The sequence below is a fragment of the Balaenoptera borealis genome (genome assembly GCF_965194805.1).
Source record: "Balaenoptera borealis genome assembly, chromosome: 2".
NCBI lineage: Eukaryota > Metazoa > Chordata > Mammalia > Artiodactyla > Balaenopteridae > Balaenoptera > Balaenoptera borealis.
The window spans coordinates 6,853,011-6,875,723 of record NC_138867.1 but is presented as its reverse complement, the minus strand read 5'-3'; the positions used below and the strand labels follow the sequence as shown (position 1 = coordinate 6,875,723).

General features: G+C 42.3%; 1 protein-coding gene across 2 annotated transcripts in view; it reads right to left on the bottom strand.

Moving 5' to 3' along the window:
* ADCY2 (adenylate cyclase 2) overlaps nt 1-22,713 on the bottom strand; it is a 433,285-nt gene that overhangs the window by 309,828 nt on the left and 100,744 nt on the right. For both annotated transcript variants that reach the window (XM_082380318.1, XM_082380317.1), the window contains exon 3: nt 14,731-14,892. In XM_082380318.1, coding sequence (XP_082236444.1) covers nt 14,731-14,892 — 162 coding nt within the window. The remainder of the gene's footprint in view (nt 1-14,730; nt 14,893-22,713) is intronic.

The following is a 22,713-nucleotide window of genomic DNA, read 5'->3' as shown; positions in this document are numbered from 1 at the left end:
AAGTGAACCAATTACTACTGAACCAACTCCGCAGGATTTGCCAGGAGACGATAGGAATGGCAGTGCATCCCACCTGCACAGGTGAGGTCCTTCAATTCACCACCTCCTAATCTCTGCTGGGATCCACCCACATCTGTCTCAACAACTGTCACCTCCAATCTCACAACCACCAAATGTGTCCACAAGTGACTGGTCCACTAGAGAACCACTGTGTCTGGGACACAAGACTTCCACCCCATAATAAGAAGAGTTTGCTAAGAATCCAGATACTCTTTGGCAGGAAAAGACTAGAAGACCTTCCAAATGAAAGCCTAGCTCTGCCTACAGAACTTCCTTGGTGCTCAGTCAAGAGAAGCAGTCTTCGACCTGTTAAGAAACCTTAGGGACTTCTCTGGTAGTCCAGTGGGTAAGACTCCATGCTCCCAATGCAGGGGGCCCAGGTTCGATCCCAGGTTGGGGAACTAGATCCCCACAGGCATGCCGCAACTAAAGAGTCTGCACGCCGCAACGAAGATCCTGAGTGCTGCAACGAAGACCCGATGCAGCCAAAATAAATAATAAATAAATAAATATATTTTTTTAAAGACCACATCAAACCAGAGGTTTAGTTCACAGTATAACCTGTAGCTTGAAGCACTAAGTACTTCCTTGACCAAACTTCCAGAGGTGTGTATAAGGCAGTTTACTTCAGATTAACGCCCTCAGTGGCTTCAGGATTTTTGAAAATGTCTTTATTTCTCAATTAATAGGAACCCAAATCAGTGACCTTCTCTGCCTCATTAACTAGCTAAGATATGATGATCTCTATGGGTTCAGCAACCAAGCACACAGGGGCTGCTGGACTCAAGCATCCAGCCTGTTGTTCCTACGGATCATGTTAATATCCCTGGAGCCAGTTCAATTTCATCTCATTTTTCTGTCAGTGATGAGTAATCCCAATCTTGAACTTCCCTTTGTATATCCAGTTTCCTAATTCTTCAATCATCTTTGTATCTTTCCTCTGATTCCTCTATAATAGGGTAAGCTTGATTTAAAACTTATTTAAAATATATGTGAGGATCTGACTTATCTTGAAACCAAAAGGATAAAATAAAAGTTTGAGGACGTCGGGGCTGTTTTCACTCTTCCTGATTCTCTTTAAAGGGCACCACTACTTCACCCAGCAGTCATGCTCAGAGACAGTGCAAAGAGAAAGGGCCGCCCACTGTCCCCCTCGCTGGGTGCTGTCCAAGGCACATGTATGCTTACGATGCTGCTACACCCGGTCATGCGTGTGTGTGCCTGTTCATTCCATCCCTCATGTGTCTATTCATGCAGGCATCCATTTAACATTATGTACCCCCGGTGCTGGGACAAATAAAAATATTTAAAAGCTCTGGTTCCTGCCACAGGTCTCAAAAGCTCATCTCAAGGCCCAGGGAACGTGTGACAGAAGGACATACAGACAAATAAGCATCATGAAATACGATGTGAGGATTCCTGTAGAAAGTCATAATAATAACACAGAGCAGGAGAGGATGGGACCATGGGGAAGGTTCCCACCACCTCAGCCTTCATCTCCAGATCAGTGATTCCCTGCTGGTCCGTGAGAAGCCGAGGACACGGGTCCCTTCACCGCCTCAACTCTACTTCTGGTCTACTCGGGTCTCTCTCCCAGCAGAACAGGTCAAAGGACAAAAGGAGAGCAGGAATGTCCAGGATTAGAACAGAAGGCTCGGTAGCATCATGAGCGCTTCAAACAACACTGAGACTCAGACTTGCTAAACTTTCAGTAAACCAGACAAACCAACTGTCATGGATGGAACCGTGTCCCCCCACCCCACGTGAATTCACACGTCGAGGCCCTAACTCCCAGTGTGACTGCACTGAGAGTGAGGAGGGAATTCAGATTAAATGGAGACCTAAGAGTGGAGCCCTTGATCTGGTCTGGTTTTAGTGTCCTTATAAGAAAAGACAACAGAGCTTGCTCCCTCCCTGTTCCTCTCCCTTTCTCTCTCCGTCTCCCTCACCCTCTTTCTCTTTCCCTCTTCCTCTCTCCCTGCTATGTGAGAGCACAGTGAGAAGGTAGCTATCTGCCAGTCAGGAAGAGAGCCATCACTACAACCCATTCTGGTACCCTAATCTCAGACTGCCAACATCCAGAACTGTGAGAAAATAAATTTCTGTTGTTTAAGCCACCCAGTTTATGCCATTTCGTTATAGCAGCCTGAGCTAATTCATACACCAAGCCATGGCTAGGAATCTTAGGAAAATATTCTATATTATAAATAAAACTCTGTTTAATCTCATCATCTGTTATTTTCTTCTTTCCCTTCCCATTTTTGGTCAATGTCTTGATCTAGAGTTTGAGGCTTAGGTATGGCATAGAAGGTGAATTTTTAAGAAACTAAAGAAAAGGTTAAAAACTAAATATTTCCAGTTTGACCCACAAAGATTACAATTCTTCTTCTTTTCCTAAAAACTATCCAGAACACCAAAGAGCACAGGAAATGCATAGATAATTTATATTTTTAACAAAATTAGAAGATCAGTAGAAACTCCAGGCTCCAAAGTGGGTGTGAGGGCTACTAAACATAAGCAGGACCCAGAGGTGGGAAACCAAGAAAAGACACTCTAAGAGAACCCCCATAAAGGAGGCTGTAGATTCAGAAAGGAAGCAGAGATGTACCTCAAGGTGAGGGGCCTGTAAAAGCCAGGTCCCTGTTTTGCAATTGTAGGAGTATTGGTGGGAGCCCTCTTGGATTCGGGATGTTCAGGAGGCTAGGCTCCAGAAGGAATGGCATCACTAGGAGTATGGCAGGAAGCAGCCCCACTCTGAGGCAGGAGATTCTGTCAGCATCTCCAGTGGCTGTAAGAACACAATGACTGGAATGCCATTTAATACAGTGATTCACCCCCACAAGTGCTCAGAGAGTTCTAGTGCTAATGATGAGAATGACCGGCAGTAGCAGTAGTAGTATCTAGTTCATGTTAAAAGGGCACTCTGAAAAATAGTAGAGTAAATGCAAAGTATTAATAAAACATCAAATTGCAGTAAAGTTGCTGGACTTCAAAAATAAAGATGTCCATTGGGCAACCAGGCAGAAAGATCAATTTTGTTGTAAGGGAAAAGAGAAATTCAGGCTGGCCTTAGATTACCAAACAACGAACTTAATAAATTCTAAAAAGTAGAAATAACATACACAGTTCTCTAATCTTAATGCAAAAAAGGCTAAAATTGATAACAAAAACAGAAGAGAAAAATCCACAATCATCAAAACAACAGCAAAAGTTTTTCTTGTGTAACAAAAGAAATTCAAACCAAATCAGCAAAATATCTAGAAAATAATGATTATGAACACATATAAAGCATAGAGCTAAAGCAGCCTCCAGAGGAAAATGTATAGCCTTCAGTACTTACATAAATATGAGAGAAAAAATAAATCGATTAAGCATCTAACACAAGAAGTTCAAAATAAAAAACAAAATCAAAGAAAATTAATGTAAGGAATTAACAAAGAAAAAAACTGAAATTAAAAAAACAACACAAATTCAATAAAAATAATAAATATATCCAAAACTCATTCCTTGGAGAAATAAAGAAAAATAAATTTTAAAAACTGCTAGATGACTCAGGAATTAATAGAGAAAGGACAAATTCCAAGAATAAGAAACTAACCAGGGAAAAGTAAACATCAGAACAGAAGTAACTGAAACCATGAAAAGAGATCACTCTACTCTATAAAATACAACTGCAACCTTAGATGAAAGAAACTGTATTTATAAGAGTATATCTTTGAGAAAAACACCCCAGAAAAGAAAGTAAATCTAAACAGAAGAATCTGCACAGAAAAAAAAGGGAATGATCTTTAATCTAAATAAACATTTGAGATGGAAGATGGTCACCCATGGGTGAAGCACTCAGAATCATCCCTGGCCCATGGCCAGTGCTGCCTGTGTTTGCTCTTATTATTGTCAAAACAGATCCAAAACCCCTCATAATTTATTAGTCAAAAGGATCAAGCAGAAAATTAGATAAAAACACAACATGACCTACTGAGCTAATTCCAGGAATTCAAGACTCATTCAATATTATAAAAGGGAAGAAATCATACAGTCTTGCCCACAGGTGATTTTTTTTAGAAACTCTTTTGATAAAGTTCAAGGTCAATCTTTAAAGAAAAGAAAAAGAAAAAAGAAAATGTCTGTAAGTAGGAATACATGGTTACTTCCTTCAAATTATAACATTTATTTAACTTAACCCAAAAGCCAGCATGTTGTTTAAAGGACAAACGTCAACCCTACTAAATGAAAAAACAGACAAATGTGTCTACTATCACCACGTTACTGTCAACTTTTTTCTAGAGGTACTAGGCAAAGCAATTGGAAAGAAAAGGTGGCTATAAAAATCAGAAAGTAAAGATTTACTTGAAAATGATGTGATTATATACCTCAAAATCCTAAAAGGGTCAAATGGAAAACTACTACAAACAATGAGAAAATTTAGAGTGGTTGGAAGAAGCATATTCACTGAAAAGCTTTTGAAACCTTTATCTCAACTTTTTAAAAAAAAAGTGACCCCATCACCTATTTTTAAAAATGGGGCAAAAAGCCAGTGGCAGATGTTTAGTTCCCCTACCTGTCTGCAACCGTTCCTCAGGAATCCTTGTTAGTTGCCTTATGGATGAGAGTTTTGTTTAAGCAAGAGTGGAATTCCCATATGTTTCCTCACTCTAAATTCTTCTAGTTTTGCTTTATTTTCCTATGTGTTACCATAAATATCTTCCAAGGAGGTATCTTCATATGTTGCACACCATAGAGCTTAGTAATACCTGAGTAGTCAAGTGAAGGGGAGCCCCATGGTCTCTCTGGCCTTGGAGAATACATGGAGGGTCTGTAGCAAGCCATGCAGGAGAGGAATGGAACTGCTGTCCATCTGTGGAGGTTGGTATCAGTAGCGGGTTGAAAACAAGCCCCCAAGTTATGTCCGCTAGGAACCTCAGAATACTACCTTTTTTTTTTTGGCATAAGGGTCTTTGCAGATGTAATTAAATTAAGGATGTTGCTTTGAGATCATCAGAGTGGGCCCTAAAGACAATGGCCAGTGTCCCTATAAGAAGGGGACAAGATGCACAGACATGAAGAGAAGGCCACGTAAAGATGGAGGAAGAGACTGGAGTTTTGAAGCCCCAAGCCAAGGTACACCAAGGATTTCTGGCAACCACCAGAAGCTAGGAAAGAGGTATGAAAACCTTCTCCCTCAGAGCCTCCAGGGGACCCAACTCTGCTACAGCTTGGTTTTGATTTTTGTGAAATGATAAACTCCAGAATTTAGCAATTGCTGTTGTTTAAAGCACCCAAGTTTGTGGTAATTTTTTCAGCAGCATTAGGAAACCAATACAGTATCTCAGCTGAGGGGCTGGAAGGAGTGATGCAAAGAGATGGAGCTGTATACATGCATGTGTCCAGGACCACAAAGCTGAGATGCAGGATGGTCTGATCCAATGTATCAAGGTACCATTGGCTGGTCCAAATGAGCAATCCCCAAGGTTGGCTGGGGAACAGGAGTGGGCTTCTCCAGGGAACAAACACTCCAGGGAAAGAGCTCAAGATGTCCAACTGGCAAGTGATCCTATAAACACCTCCTTCTCACTCCTGACGAGGGATGAGCTGTCTCTTGGGTCTCCAAAAGCTGGTGTCCCACTAACCTACAGAAGCACAGGTCCCCAGGTATTAGCTGAACTTCCGAACTTCACTCATCAGTGTAGTGTGGGCTTCTAGCATCTCACCAGGATGCATCTCACCGCCTTGAGTCTGCAGAGGACATTCCACAGGATGGTCAACCAGGCCAGACCTGGGCTCTGAGGGTCTTACGTATGTATGACGCAACTTTTGCCCTACTCAGTTCCATAGGTCATTTGGACTTTGATTATTAACATATATCCTCAAAGCATTTTCATGTTCCATTTATCTCAGCTTCTGTAAAAGTCATTTAGACTTAGCAAAATATATTACCGCTGTTGCTGCTGTCTACCGCTTACTGAGGACTAAGGACGAGGCCAGCCTGACAACAGGTTCTTCCTATACACCAGGTCATCTAATCAGCACCAAGGCCAGCAACGTTCTAGGGAGGCTGGTGTTACTGCTGCCATTTTAGAGATGAGAAAACTGAGTAAACTAAAGACTTCGGCCAAGTTTATGCGATGCAGCAGTTTGGTTCTCCAGGAAGCACATATGAAACGGAGCTGGGTGTTTAGTAGGGAGCGCCCTTCAGATCAATGCCCAAGCGGAGGGAAGGACTCGGGACTTGGCAGAGGGAGAAGTTGGGCTGGGATGCAGGCCTGACAACTTCAGACAGACTCACAGAAGCTGTCGCGCTGAAACGGCCAATCAGAATTGTCTTGCGTTGGGCCCCCCACCTCCATCAGTCATGGATGTGGGCCACCCTTGGAAAGGCATGACCTTGGGCTGGCAGCTCTGCACAGCTGAGGCAGCCTGGAAGGGACTAAGGATGGAAAGCCAGCTGTTACCAACACCCCGAACAGCTGGACAATCAGTCTTTCTTTGAGGGGGCTCTGGGTGGTCCACCTTCATGTCCACGACGCACAGCTATAAAGTGGGAGAAACTGAATCCGAGCCCAGGTTCCATCTGAGACCAAAGTGCTTGCTGTGTCCACCATCCCATACTCTCTGACGTGCCAAGACATTCATGAGCTGCTGAGAAGGACAGCAAAAGTGATGAACCCGGAGTCTGGCCGGCAGGAACTCACATCTCCCGGGGAAAGCAAATTTGATGTACATCATTCTCAAAGAGGGCACACTGTGATTACTGCTGCAAAAACGGATAGAAAGTACGTCCCCTCCCTTAGCCTGTCCAGGCCATTGCATTCCACAAACATAATGAAGATGTTGTAGTTCTATCACTATGCAGTTATTGTTATCAACACTTGATGTCTACTAACTGATGCATTAACTGTGCACCTGGCCCAGTTAAGTCCTTTTCATTTATCATCTCATCTAATCATCTCTGCTGCCCTAGGAAGAAGGCATTATTATTATTATTTCCACTTTACAGGTAACTAGGAGCATCCCCAGCCCTGTCCGTCCTTAGAACGTCTCCCAGTGACTATCTGTACATCCTCTCTCCATTGCACCAATGGAGTTCCGTTGGGTTTCTCTCTACTCTTTAAAGAGATACCTTAGAACCAGAGCAAAGTTCTCGCTAAAGTCAAGCTGCAGGTATATTTCTCTCTCAAGTTCACACAACTTAGCAGATTCATCGTTCGTCCTGCAAGTACCTAGAAGGAGTCTGTCTCGTGTGACTCCCCATAGGGGTTGCTGACTTTCTCGTTGTCCACTAAGGGTTTTAAAAAGAATCATTACTAGCACAACATTGTAAAGCAATTATACTCCAATAAAGATGTTAAAAAAAAATAAAGTGGCCGGTTTGCTTCAAAAAATAATTGAAAAATAAAAAGCATCATTGATGGTTTAATAAATGACTAGAAATAATTATCTTTCACAAACTATCCTCAAAAATAAACATTTGGAATGGACAGAGCCTCAGATCTTTGTATATACTGTAACGAAAATGCAGGGATTGGTGAAAGTACTAGGAAGACCACCTGTCAAGATGTCAGCCAGTGGAACATGCCATTCAGCTGACATTTAATCAATCTGTAATGATGTAAGTCATCTGACATGAATCCATTGCTTTGAATGAACAGAAAGTACAGAATTCAGAGGACAGGTTCAAGAAGAGGATAGAGACAGCTGTTGGGTGATCGATGGCATTTTTCATTTTTAGAGAAATCCTTCTTTTTCATGCTCCTTTGATCAAATCTCCAAGACAAAACTCATAGTCTGATAGGGCTTCCCTTTACCTCTGTTCCTTCTATCTCCTCCCCAAAACAGGTTCACAAATGTTGGAAAATAAACCTAGGTCTCATTCCATCATTAGAGTCAAATAGTTAACTACGAACATGAAGCTTCTCTGTCTCAGACACTTTTTTTTTATTGAAGTATAGTTGATTTACAATGTTGTATTAGTTTCAGGTATGCAGCAAAGTGATTCAGTTTTATGTATATGAATATACATATACATATATCTATTCTTTTTCAGATTCTTTTTCATTATAGGGTTATTGCAAGATATTGAATATGGTTCCCTATGCTATACAGTAGGTATATTATCAGTTATCAGTTATCTATTTTACATATAGGAGTGTGTTTCCGTTCATCCCAAACTCCTAACTTATCCCTCCCTCTCCTCCTTTCCCCGTTGGTAACCATAAGTTTATTTTCTGTGGGTCTATTTCTATTTTGTAAATAAGTTCATTTGTATTATTTTTTCAGATTCCACATATATGGAGACATCATATGATATTTGTCTTTCTCTGACTTACTTCATTCAGTATGATAATCTCTGGGTCCTTCCATGTTGCTGCAAATGGTATTATTTCATTCTTTTTTATGGCTAAGTAATATGCCATTATATATACACAACATCTGCTTTACCCATTCATCTGTCGATGGACATTTAGGTTGCTTCCATGTCCTGGCTATTGTAAGTAGTGTTGCTATGAACATTGGGGTGCATGTATCTTTTTGAGTTATAGTTTCCTCTGGATATATGCCCAGGAGTGGGACTGCAGGATCATATGGTAGTTCTATTTTTAGTTTTTTAAGGAACCTCCATACTGTTCTCCATAGTGACTGCACCAATTTACATTCCCACTAAGAGTGTAGGAGGGTTCCCTCAAACATTCTTAAAATTGCCAGAGCATTTTTAAATGATTTGGCATCCTGCAGGGAACTGCTAATTTTTGTTTTGTTGTTCACTTGCCCTACCAAACTCTCTCTGATGCGATGATGGTGCGAAGTTCCTGTCATTTAGAGGAGAATGAGGTTTATCTGTCCAGCTGGGGGAAGGGTAAGGAAGGCAAAAGGAGGGCAGAACTGTGAAGTGCATTTCGATTTGCTTTAGGACACAGTCACATTAGGTACTTTCCTGTTTTTAACCTCTTCTCTATGCTTACCCCACTCCTTCCAAATTAGAATGTCTTTAGAACAGATAAATGATACCTTGTTCAAATAGGATACAGATCATAATCAATAGCTGGATATTACACAGAGTGAACAGTGATACAGTCTCTTTTCCCCTCTTTGGAAAATATTAATATCCTGAGCTTCTCTAAAGACAAAACCGCAAGAACAGAGATCCAAATTCCTAACAATTAGTCTCTTCCACAGCCAGAAACGGGGCAGCTGGTAACGTGCTGTTTCTCCTTTGAGCCTCTCAGATTAGATCCTAAATGCAATTTAATTCCAGACTCCAATATACAGTTCCTGAATTATACTGAAAAGGAATCAGTTATGTAACAAATCTGCGTTACTACGATTGCACACTTGCCATAGATGACAGGCTATATTTTCTATTTTAGGTCCAAACGAAAATTTTTCAGATCGTATCACAACTTAAATATATTAAAGTATCCACTGCATAAAGGAACCCTATAAAATTTCTCTGAAATATGAGTAATCCTGTTAGAAAATCAATATGCACTGCTTGGCTTATCTTCTTTAATAAATATGGATTCTCACATAACCTGCTTGTGAAAGAAATCTATATTCAAATTCCTCCCTCTCTCACGGGAAAATAAAACATACAGAAAATGAAAATTCAGACCGTGCTAGGAATACCACGGAAATAAACACATTAAAAAAGTAAGTAAATTTCAAATACAAAATGCAATTGTAATCTGTGAATAGGAATATTTGGAAATTCCTTGAGGATGGCTCAGTACCCTGCTGATAGTGTAGCTGACCTACAGAAGTTTAGCAAGTGAAGAACGGACAAGGTGCATATTTAAAATGGAGTAAGTGCTACACAAACACAGGCAGCAGGACAGACTGGGCTCCTGACTGATGGACCAGCTGCCCCAGTGTGGGAGGCAAGACACCTACCCAGATCCCTAACCTTGTCTACTGGCTGCATAATTGCCACCCATCCTCCCAGGGCCCAAGCAGGAGGCAGGCACCATGGCATGAGGTGGGAAGTTTCATCACGCTTTCCTAGGCCTCAGTCTCCCTCTGCCGTGATATAATCATAGGCAAAAAAGACTCCTTGCTGCCTTTGTGGAACTTTCCGTCAAATGCATGCTATCCTACTGATACAGGCAAAATTCTTATTTGCTTGTTAACCATAAATTGTTAAGGGCTTTGGTATCTCTGCTAAATTTATGATAGGCAAAGTATCCTTCTTACATAGACAGTACAAAACTGCTTTTCTTTAAGTTTCCTAATATCAAAATAATTTTTTCCCTTGGTGATTAAGGATTCCAGATTCCCTTAATAATCTCAGATTCCAGAAAAGCTTTTCTCTGAAATCCAGTTAGGAAACAAAGACAGAAAAGAGTTAGAAGAAAAGGTGCCAAGACCGGTACAAAGGGAATCACAGAAAGTAACTGAAAAGAATCTCTTCCTCTTCCACAAATAAAGTCCGTTCAAAATGTGTTCGCTGTCTTCCTCTTCCGGGCCCATCCTTTACCCCTTCTCTTCTTGTCCTTGTCCTTCCCTCCTGAATAACTGAGTGCCCAGCCCTCAGGTGAGGCAGAGAAGAGAGGCGTCTGCACCAACAGGGGACGGGGGAAGCCAAACTCACCCAAGATGACAAAGCTGGGCTGGGTGTGTGGAGTTCCTACACTGGGCAAAGTCAAGGACAGAGCCTGAGCTGGGGCAGGGGACACCCTCACTTGGACTGGGGGTCAGAGCCCCAGCTGGGGAAACGGGACATAGACGGGGGGAAGGAAGCTGTCCCAAGTGAGAGGGCAGGGAGAGGGGCTGACAGTTGCAACAGGAGACTGGTTATATGCAAGGTTTCATCAAATAAATAAATATATTTAGGATCATGAGAGCTCAATATTTTTCACTGTTGGTCAAGGGAGCCACAAGGGAAAGAGAGAAAACAGGCATGAAACTTATGCTGGAATGGAAATGGAAATATCGGTGTGAAGTCATGCTGTTTAAGATGTAGGCAGATATAAAAATAAATGGAGATGTAAAGCACTTGGAGTACTGACACCCCAATGGCAACGGAAAGGCCTAAAGCCCAGATCTTGCCACGAAATGTCATTCTTCACCAAAAAGAACCAGGGCTCCTTGGAGAGATGGCTGATTTTAGGGCCAGGTCAGGGAGGGCACAAGAGGAACCCAAAATAGCTTGTGCCAGAAATTGAGGAAATGCTCAAAGAATCACAGGGACAAGTCAAAGGTACAGCTTGGAGAGGCACCTGCTGGACAAATCTGAGACCATATGGGCATCAAAATAAACAGTGACCGCAGTGGTTTATAATCTACTGAACATCAGACCATGTAGATACAAACAAGCAAATAAACATATTAAAAGTTTGATGAGAAACAGAATATTTGCATAGTTTCAAAGCACTTCTCCACAAAATATGTACTAATGACAAAGAGGAAAAGAGTAATTTCAAAGTGGAAACGGCTGGTGGACAGCACCCTGATAGTAATGACCACTGACAATAATGGGACAAAGTGGACGTACACGCCCCTGATAGAACGTGATGAGGACACACCATCTCTTCTGAGATTCCTGCCAAAATGCATAACTTCAGTCTATTCATGAGGAAACATTGGACCCCCCCCATGTTAAAGGACATCTTAGAAAATAACTGGCCTGCAACCTTCAAAAGCGTTAAGATAATAAAAGCCAAAGAAAGACTAAGGAACTGTTCCATCCAGACGGAGACCAAAGAGACTTAAGAACACAGTGCAATGCAAGGGCCCTTGTTCTGTAAAGGACATTACTGGGAAAGCTGCAGGAACCGGAACGTCAGGAATTAAACAATGCACATTTCCAGTTTTGATAGCTGCATTGTGGTTATGTAGGAGCGTGGTATTGTAGGAAGTCCACACCAAAGCAGCTGGAGGCAATGGAACATCACATCTGGGGGCAACCTATCTTTGAAAGGCTTAGGGGAAAAAATTATCCAGACTGGATTTGCAATGCACTGGTAGGTCTGTAAAAAAATGTATTAGGGATTATACTTTGTGTTCAAATGTGTTAGGAGACATCATCCACAATTTTCAGGTATTAAATAAATTTCCTCAAGTAGATGACAGGTCATAGCCTGAGAATGAATTCTACTTCAAGACAAATACTGGTGAAATTAATTTCCTGAGCAAAAGATGGAACGGGAATAGAGTTTCCTATTAGGTCAATATTTTGGTAAACAGATAAGTTACTACATGCTATCAATGGATTGCCAATGTTCAGAAAATAAAATGAAACAAAAATGATTAGTATGGACCCATGTTAGATAAAATGCACTCTTTCTTTGGGGGTTTAGAAGGCAGGGTGATACTGATCATTGATGGGCAGCTCATTCTTTATATCAGAGCAAGATTCTTTATTTTAAACAGTTTTGCTTTAAACAATTACTCCAGAGCAATATAACTACCTAATCTGTAGCATTCCGTCTTTTATACACTTTTCATAAAAAGAATGCCATAAAATGTTTTCCTTACATCACAAACCAGTATTATTTTTAGTTTATATTTCCAGCACTGGCCAAAGGTACTTAAAGCTCTTCTACTTCATTACTTTGATGTTTACCTATGAACCTTCCATTTTAAAGCTGTTGGCAGATTTTGCCTTTCCCAGTTCTTGAAATCACTGTGAAATTACTTCTGAAGGGATGGAAACCTGACCTTATATTCTTCTGTTCCTTTCAACGTTATTCTTATGGAATAAAGAATGTTTATTCTTTTGTTATTCTAGAATTATCCTATCATTATCCAATCTCTGCCTGTCCACTGATAAGAAGTATTTTTCTTCGTTGGTTTTGGAAATTGAGTAAATAAAAATTTAAGATTACATTCTTTCCACTTTTTTTTTTAACCAATGCAAGAAAACAACAGTGCTAAAAAAAAAAAAAACAAAAAAACCTCAGTATAGTACTTGATATCTAAAATATGTCTGGTTCTTTGTAAATCACTTATTCTTTTCCTTTTTTTTTTTTAACCCCATTTGATCTTTACAGGCAGATTTCATAATCCTCATTTCCCAGATGTTTCTTCTATTACATCTGCACCAGCAGACACTTTCTTTATTCATGAAGGGGCAGAAAAGATAGGTACAAAATGTTCAAGGTATGTGTTCCACGGTAACCCACGACCAGCAAGATGCCGTGAGCAGTGAAATATGTATGAGTGCCCTGTTGCCTGTGTGGCCAGGCCTTTCCTGTAGTGATTTCCATAGTGTAAACTGGCAGAGAAAATTATTATTGTTACGTAATATTCTTACATAAATTATTATGTACTCATTCCTATGTAAAATATACCCATCACCCCGACCTGCATGTGACTACCTAAGGTTGAGCTCAATGGCCCCACTAAAGGGAGGGTGGAAGAATGGAATTTATGGGAGAAAGGAGAAATGTCCCATGAATATCCTCGTGGGAGGCTCTGAAATGTAGAAAAAGCAAGTAAAAGCTGGGGCAGAACTCGTGTAAAAAGGAACGTTTCTTCCACCTCATCCCGGGCACAGCTGGATTGTTTCCTCTTTTAATAAAACACCCACCTTCTTTCTTTCATTTGATCAGTTACTGGCCAGCCGCCGTGTGTGTCTCTGGCGATGCAGGTTGCTGATGTGACTACTCTGCTCCGTCACAGGAAAGACATGGTTCCCTCCACTTCCTGGAGGGGATGCTTCTTAGTGACGTCCAAGCAAGTCAACGGGAAACGGGCACCCACTGTGCCAGATCAGGAGCTTTGCCCTCACTCAGTGCCCACAGAGGACATTTCACAAGTGCTCAGGCTACTCTAAATGAATGTTTGTTATGAGCGCTCAGAGACGAGTATTGAGAAAAGGGGTCCTTAGGACGCTTTCCAACTAAGAGCAATTACTACAGACCCAAGGGTAAGCGTACATTTCCATCTCAAGTTTCCAAATAAAACATTCCTTCAAGTGAAGGACAAACTGGTTTCTCAGACCCACAGGGCTCAAGTGACCCACGTCTAAAATCCCCTTTTCAACAACAGTGGTGTTCATAGCTACTCCTCTCAGCCCCGCTGCATTTTGCACACTGGCTGCATTTGTTACATTTGATTCCAACCCAGCAAAATAAAGCACACTTTTTACAGGTGAAAAAGAGACTTGTTAAGAATAAGTGCAAACCACTGCCCCTCATGTTTATGGATGTACGTAACAGGAAATTAAATGGCTTTTTAAATGCTTTTAACTAATTAAATAAGAAGGCTTCGTTGGAATGCCCCTTAGCAGTAAAGCAAAATTTGCTGTTGAAGCATTTTAAAGAACTATTTTTTACGTCCTTGGACTTGCCAGAGGATTAAGAAATAGAGAGCTCTTCTGTCCTCTGTAAAGACAGGGTTTTGCATATCTCTCAGAAAGAGATGGGGGAGAATTATGAATTTAATTATATAAGTTGTTTCACTCTAACTCTTAAAAATACGAGTACTAAATTACAATGTATAGTAACAGCTTTTAACCATCAATCAGCAAAATGGAGCTGCCATTTCCAATTTTCACTGTTGCTAATTGCTAAGTGACTGCTGATTCCACTGCAGAGAGGTGGGGGGAGGCTGGCTACCCATTAGCGACACTCAGGGTCAACATCAGAGAGCAGACCTGGAGCACCTGCCAGGTACCAGCCAACACTCACACCTTGAGCAGGTGTGGTCACCCTGCAGAGATGGAGGTGCACCTACCTGCCAGACCAGGTGCTCCTTGGCCCCCGGCATTGCAGACAGGCAGACGCTCAGCACGACGGTGTGGGAAGAGGAGGTGAGGACACTGGCGATGATGGCATCTCGCATGTTGAAGGGCAGCATGGTGTACACCACGAAGATGATGAAGAGGAAGAATGACACCTACAGGTGGGGAAGAAGGACAGTGAGAGTCACAGAGAACGCCTGTTCCCAAACGCTCCCCCTCTCCTTCCCATTAAAGGCTGCACAGATCCCCAGGAACCGCAGCCATTCAAGAAATAATATTACAACAAAAAGAGGGCATGTTCATGCCGCGGAGCAACTGGGCCCGTGAGCCACAACTACTGAGCCTGCGCGTCTGGAGCCTGTGCTCCGCAACAAGAGAGGCCGCGATAGTGAGAGGCCTGCGCACTGCGATGAAGAGTGGCCCCCGCTTGCCCCAACTAGAGAAAGCCCTCACACAGAAACGAAGACCCAACACAGCCAAAAAATAAATATAAAAATAAATAGATTAAAAAAAAAAAAAAGAGCAGGGGCATGGAATTAACAAAATAAAGCAGCTTAGAGATGATTCCCCTGTAGTGAAAACAGTTTGACAGTTTCCCAAAGGTTAAACATACAATTACCATGTGATCCTAAATATATACCCTAGAGAATTGAAAACAAGTACTCAAACAAATACATGAACACACATGTTCATGACAGCACTATTCACAATATTCAAAAGGTGGAACCAACACAAATGTCCATCCATGGATGAATGGATAAATAGCATGTGGTCCATCCATACAATGGAATACTATTCAGCCCTGAAAAGGAAGGGAATACTGATCCAGGCTACCCTGTGGGTGAACCTCAAAAACATTATGCTAAGTGAACACAGCTAGGGCAAAAGACCCCGTATTGTATGATCCCATTGATATGAAATATCCAGAATAAGTAAATGTATGGAGACAGAGAGCAGATTGGGGGTTTTTAGGGGCTGGGAAGTAACTGCTCAACAGGGAAAGAGTTTCCTTTGGGGTGATGAGAATACTCCGGAACTAGATAAAGCTGGATATGGCACACACTGTGAATATGCTAAAAACCACTGAATCCTTCCCTCTAAAGTGGCTCACCTATGTTATGCGAATGTCACCTCAATAAAAAAAATCCATTTGAAACAGCTTAGAGAAAAGTTCGGAATGGAAAAGAAAATGGTTTCGTAGGTAATAAAACAGGCCACTGTCACTATAAAAGAAGCAGAACATCAAAAGGGATAAAAAGGTGATAAATCAAGTGGAAAAAAGACCAGACCAAGGTCAGAAAAATAGGGAACGTGGGGATTTGGTAGCTTCATTCACCACACAGATCTTCACTCAAAAAATAAGTGAGGCTAAGGGAAGAGCTTGCCCCACTTTTACAGGGTGACCCGTGTTACTTTAAGGAATCCTAAAGCCCAGAATAGCAGGAAGGACACAAGAGACAGGGCACCAGCTGTTCTGCTCGAGTCCGGGTGTAAATTCACGGGAAGGATGCGGGCAAAAGGCTCTGCTCTGGATTTAAAGAGAGGGAAGCTTGGGTGGATGCCAGGCTCATTTCTCCTCCTGCATAGTCGCAGGAATCTGTACCGCATATTACCATCAAAAAGTAACTGTGCAGGTTCTCTTAAGCGGGTGTCTCAGCCTCAGCACTACTGACCTCTGAGGCTGGATAATTCTTTGTGGTGGATGTTGTCTGTGCACTGCAGGATGGGTGACAGCACCCCTGGCCTCTACCCACTGGATGCCAACAGCATCCCCCCTTCAAAGCTGTGACAATTGAAAACGTCTCCAGCCATTGTCAAATGTCTTCCAGGGAGTAATACCACCTCTGGTGGAGAACCACTAAGCTATAGGAAAAGTCTCTTTTAAGAATGAGAAAAACGATTGTTATGTAGTCACAGCTCACTGAGAAAATTAAATTTACTTTGGAATCCCTAATATCCAGCAAATTTACAGGAAACACTTTCAATTAAGGTATTATTATTTCTACATGTAGAATTTATGCCAAACCCTTATATCCTGCAAGAGGCATTAAACGAATACTTTCAGGTATCAGAATTGACAATCAATTACAAACGAAAACCTCTTTGCCAACGACATGTTTTTCTTCTAATGCAAAATCCTTTAGTATTTCTTTGAAATTAACAAAACTTTTGGACAGCTTTAAAACTCTAACACGATTTCAATTAACACAGGCTCTGCAAACATTCTGAGCTTTGAAATGGAAGCGTGTGGAAAGCTTATCTGCAGTAACCAAATGGAGAATAGAGGCGGCCGGTTTTCCGAATATGGTGGCTCCTGTTATTCACTTTTAGATGACAAAAGGAAATTGTTAAAGGTCAGTTAAGCAAGTCATATTCAATCAAGTTTGGGATTTTAGTGGCAGCATCCCAGGAGTGACATTTCGGGGGCTCAGCGAGTGGTGCCTGGGCTGCATTCGGCAGGTTGGATGGAAGGAAAGTCTGGTGCAGTTTCAAGGCCCGGGGGGGGGACAGTCTGCACTTTTTATTGCTCCCAGGGGCCTCTATTTTTTTTTAGCCTGCTTTCCAAAGCAACTTCAAATAGGGCCATATGTAAAACCAAAATGGATTTGCCATATCTAAAAGAATGTGTGAGTAAAAAGGTCCAAAACATTAAATACAGGCACTTGGGTTCCACGTTAACATGGGGACATTTCCGCCACTGGATTCCCCTTGGATATGTCTCTGTCCAGAGCCTGAAGAGAGAGGAAGATTGATTTGGTTCCGGACCCTGTACGGAAACCCAGATGAGCATGGGATCAGAAGTGGCGGCCCTCATCCCAACAGGACGGTTTCAAGTGTTTCTCTTAATTCTGGCCCGGCATCGGCCTTTTTCAAGACATGCATATCTTCTCTTTGAAGGTCTACTTGACCTTCAAGCTCCACAAGTTTCAAACTGACTAAGAGATTCTCCTTTATGTTCTTAAACTTATTCCTCTTGCCCGATAACTCAATTCTGCTCATGATGCCTCACTCTCCAAACAACCCAGGCGTAAACATTTGAGAATCGCTTCTTCTGACAATTCTTCACATACACACTAAAAAAAAAAAAAGAAGTCTTCTGCCTTCAGAACTCCAGGCTCCGGCATCTGACTGCTCCTTTCTGCCTTCACAGCCACTAGGTGGGCTCAGTACCTTTCCATTTGGTAAGAAATATGCTTCCACGCTTTCTCTCCCTCCTCCCCCCATAACAAGGACACTGGAGTGAGCACCCTTCCTCACTCTGGCCCATCCCACCCCATCCTCCATGCTCCTGGCAATCATCAGGACTCTTTACCAAACATTTCTAGCTTTCCTCCTTCCGGGTACATGGTACAAATGCATTGAGCATTTCTTTTAAGTTAAGTGAGACCTGTGACTCGCTTTGACAAATGAAGCAGAAGCAGAAGTGATACGTGTCCTTTCTGGGTGGAAACTTTAAAAGCTAGTGCACAACTTGCCAAGTCCCCTCCCTCCCTGGCCATCATGGAATCGATGATGGAGCTTCTCCCAGCCTTGGTCTCAAGGGAGGGGCAGAGCCATTCGGCTGACCCACATGGAATCTGTGAGCATATGAATGAGCCTTAACCCTTTGTGATGGTAAAATCGACCCACATGGAATCTGTGAGCATATGAATGAGCCTTAACCCTTTGTGATGGTAAAATCTGGGTCCGTAAGCACAGCCTGGATGGTCCTGACTGATACCAAGCCCATACAAACACACACACATGCACACACCTGGGAGGTTTAATTGATGGGTTAAATAGGATGCTTTTATATGCATTACTCTGCAATGTGCTTTTATCACTGAACTATATATACACCACAGCCATCTTTCCAAGTCTATAGATGTGAAGGTATTATTTACTTTTTACCAGCTGCAAAATATCCCATAGAAATGGATGCACCACACGGCTCCAGAATTTCCTTACTGACGATCACTGTGGCATGATAGGAGCCCCTTATCCAACTGATACAATAATACTCTCACTGATCTCCTTTTCTCCAGCAGTCTCCTTTCTTTAATCCAGCCAACATACGACTGCTGGATTTGTGAACCTGAATGCAAAGATCTAGTTAGTTCTTTCCTTAGATGCATACTTCCTCTGGCTTACCCCTGTGCTCTGAACACTTCTCTCCAAGGCTTCTTGTGATCACAGAGTAAAGCAGAAACCACATGGCCTGGAGGTCCAGACTGTCCCCAAACTGACCTTTCCATCCTCACCCCCACTCTGCTCTGGAAACGTCCTCTATTCCAGCCAACCCTGGTCATCCCCATGTCGTAGGCGTCGGGTGCTCGCCTCTAGGTCTGCCATTGCTCGTTCTCAGAATGTTCTCCCTCCTCTTCTTGGCCTCTTGAAATCTCACCTCTTTCTAGACCCAGTTCATATACAAATTCTTATCATTTCTCCAACACTCTCCAGCTGCTCCCCATTTCGCTCAGAGTGAACTCTCAAGACCGGGCAACATCCCACCTTTCCTAGGATGTGGTCTCCTGTGGCCACGCTGCCCTCCACTCTGCCAGCTCCCTCCTTCCCTTGCCGTGATCCAGTATCTTCGGCCTCCTGGCTGTTTCCGGGGCCTGCCAGGGATGCTCGTGCCCCGGTGCTCATCCCCGTGGTGCCCCTACCAGGCTCCCTCTTTCCACTCAGGTCTCTGATCAAGTATTACTTTACCTACCAGACTTAATGGACCTCCCTGCACAAAACAGCAAACCTCCCTTCCACATCCTAGTCCTCGTCACCTGCTTTACCTTATTCATAGCATTTATTTATAGTTCTGGGTTTGTTAATCTTCTCCCTCTGCACAGTGAAGCTGAAATGACATTGTAAGGGCAGGAACTTGTTTCACTCATAGCCAAAACCCCAACGCCAAGGCCCACAATGGTTTACACATGGTAGGTGCTCCATAAGTATTTGTTGTCTGCACGAATAACTCTATTATACATCCCGATATGACCTAAACTACATCCATGTTATTAGCACCTTCTCACTAAATGCATCTCTAAACATATCTCACCATCTTCCTTGATCCAATCGGCCTCACCATTAACTACAGCCATATTAAATTTTGAATGATTATTTCTCTACTGATCAAAAAACTTAAATGAACAGACATCTGTCAGATGTCTATGGCAGGCAACAGCAGACACTGGATCAAATAGGAAATGGCCACTGTTCTCAGGGCATCTCCTAGTTTACCCTCCAGGAGTCCTTGAGCCCTAGGAAAAAATATGTATCTTATTGTTTTAGCATACAACTAGAAATGCCAGATTTTAGTAAAAACTGCCCAAGGAAAAGATAGAATTTTTGAATATATTGATCTAATTGAGCATTCTGGAAGGTAAGTTCTAAATTCAAAATTAAAATTTCCTCTTTGAATGTTATTTCCACCCCAAAGGATTGCTGATTTTGAGAATATTTATATGATTTACTAATTACGGGCATCTTTAAAACTTTCTGGAAACATAACTATAAAGCTATTAAGCCAGAAATGTGCTTTAACTTTTAAAAAAACAAAACACGCAAGCTATATTTACCTTTTCATGTAGATTAGTTTTTTATTACTTTGTTCCTTGATCATACTTTACATAGAGATTACCTTGAGTCACTCTTACATTTTTTAGTGCAAATATCACAACTGTGTAAAACAGTACTTTCTTTAATTGGGGAATCCTATCATACCAATTTTTAGTGCTAAAGCATCCGTGTGTGTTAAGGCTTCTTTGAGTGTCTCTTTATGATCACCCTGCTTTTCAAGTTTAACTTTCTCCCCTTTCCCCTCTTTCTCCAGGTCTTCCCAATGGAGAGGGGGTTTCTAGATCTATCTATGTGTATGTGTACACATATGTACACATATGTACATACATACGTACACATATGTAATTGTTGTGTGTGTATGTGTGCAGACTCTGGTGAATCCACATACTGCACCTCACTGAATTCCCTCAAACTCCAGGTCTCGTGTCTGATGTTCATTTAAGAAGCCACCTCTCCCCAGCCGAGAGACGGAGGCTTACCCACAAGGACTAACCAAGGGAAAGGAGATACACACACACACACACACACACACACACACACACACACACACACATACATATATATGTACACATATAATGGAATATCATTCAGCTATGAGAAAGAAGAATATCTTGCCCTCTTTAACAACATGGATGGACCTTGAAGGCATTATGCTAAGAGAGAGAAATCACAGTGAGAAAGACACTGATGATTCGTTTATATGTATGATATCACTTACATGTGAAATCTAAAAAATTCAACTTGTAGAAACAGAGTACAATGGCGGTTACCAGGGGCCGGGGGTGGAGAAATGGGGAGATGTTCGTCAAAGGGCACAAACTTGCAGTTATAGGGTAAGTCCTGGGGATCTAAAGCACAGCATTGCATTTACAGTTAACAACATTATTATATACATCAAAGTTGCTAAGGAACTAGATCTTAAAGTTCTCACCACAAAAAAGGAATGACAATTATGGGACGTGATGGAGATATTAGCTAACGCTCTGGTGGTAATCAAAGTGATCTTTTAAAATGTTAAAACTGACCATGTCACTCCTCCTCTGTTTATATCCCACCACTGGCTTTCTACAACACTAAGAAAAAAATCAAAGTCCTCGGCATGCCAATAAGGGTTCCTCATGATCTGGTCTGGCTGATGTCTCTAATCTCATATCTCACCAACTCCCATCACCCCACGTTCACAGTCCCTCCATACTGGCCTTATTGATGTTCCTCCGACAACCTCAGGGCCTTTGCACTTTCTGTTCTTCTGCCTCAAATATTCTTCCTTGGATCTTCCCTTGGCTGGCTTCTGTCATCCAGGACAGAAGCTCAAATATCACCTCCCAGAGAGAATCCCACTAACTCTCTATCTAAAATATCACCCCCATTCATCCTCTAGCTAATCACCATGCTGAACGTCTTCCTATCATTATTGGAATCTGAATGCTTATTTTTATATTTTTCTCATTTTTATTTTCTGTCTTTATCCATACAAATGTAGGCTCCATGGAGACAAGAACCCTGTACGGACCTGAGAATAGCACCTGGCACATAAAGATCTCAACACATATGTGCTGAAGGAAAGAAGGGGTGAAACATTTCAGGTGTAATTGCACATGCAAGTTCCGAGCAGGGAAGCAGAGGGAGCTGACTGATTAGAGGCTTGTGCTCCGTGGTGTGTATGTAACTCAGGGATGCGAGCCTGGCTCTGCAGACTCGCATTCCTTCCCACGAGTCCAGGCAGCATGATGGATGACACTCATTTGTATCCCAGCTCATCTTAACCTCTCATCAGTAACAAGGATAACTGAGAGCCGTAGAGTGCCACAGCTACACGTTCGTCATTGAAAGACCCTAGTAATAAAAATTAAGCCAGCTCCTTAGTGTCAACAGTGTGTTCTGTGCCTTTGCTAACCTGTGAGTGTCTGATGACTGCTGCCTGGGTGTATGTGCCGTCTTCCCACTTCTCCCCAGTTCATTACTGGTCTTGGCTGATGGTCCTTCAGGGTATGGGAGGTACAAGCTTCCTCAGCACATCCATTATGCTCCGTACCAGTAACAACCCTGAATTGTCTCTTGCTCTGTGGAGCTCAGATCCTTGTTACACCAACTGTGGGCCTTGCACCCGATCTCAGCCTCACCTGGGAGCCTGTCAGAAATGTGTGCTCTTGGGCGCCACCCAAAGTTTACTGAATCCAACTTTGTATTCTAACCCTGTTCCCAGGTGGTTGCCTGAGACCCACACGGATCTGATGGGCTCTGGGTGGGTTCAGGGGTCAGCGTTAGTCTCGCTTGTGTGGCAAAGACTGCAGAGAGTTTCCAATATGCCAACCAGATGGACGCACAGGACAAGGGAGATGTGTTCACCTCTGCCATCCTGCTCTAATCAAAGTCTGGTCCAAGACAGACACTGAGTTAATCAACGAATCAGTGAACTA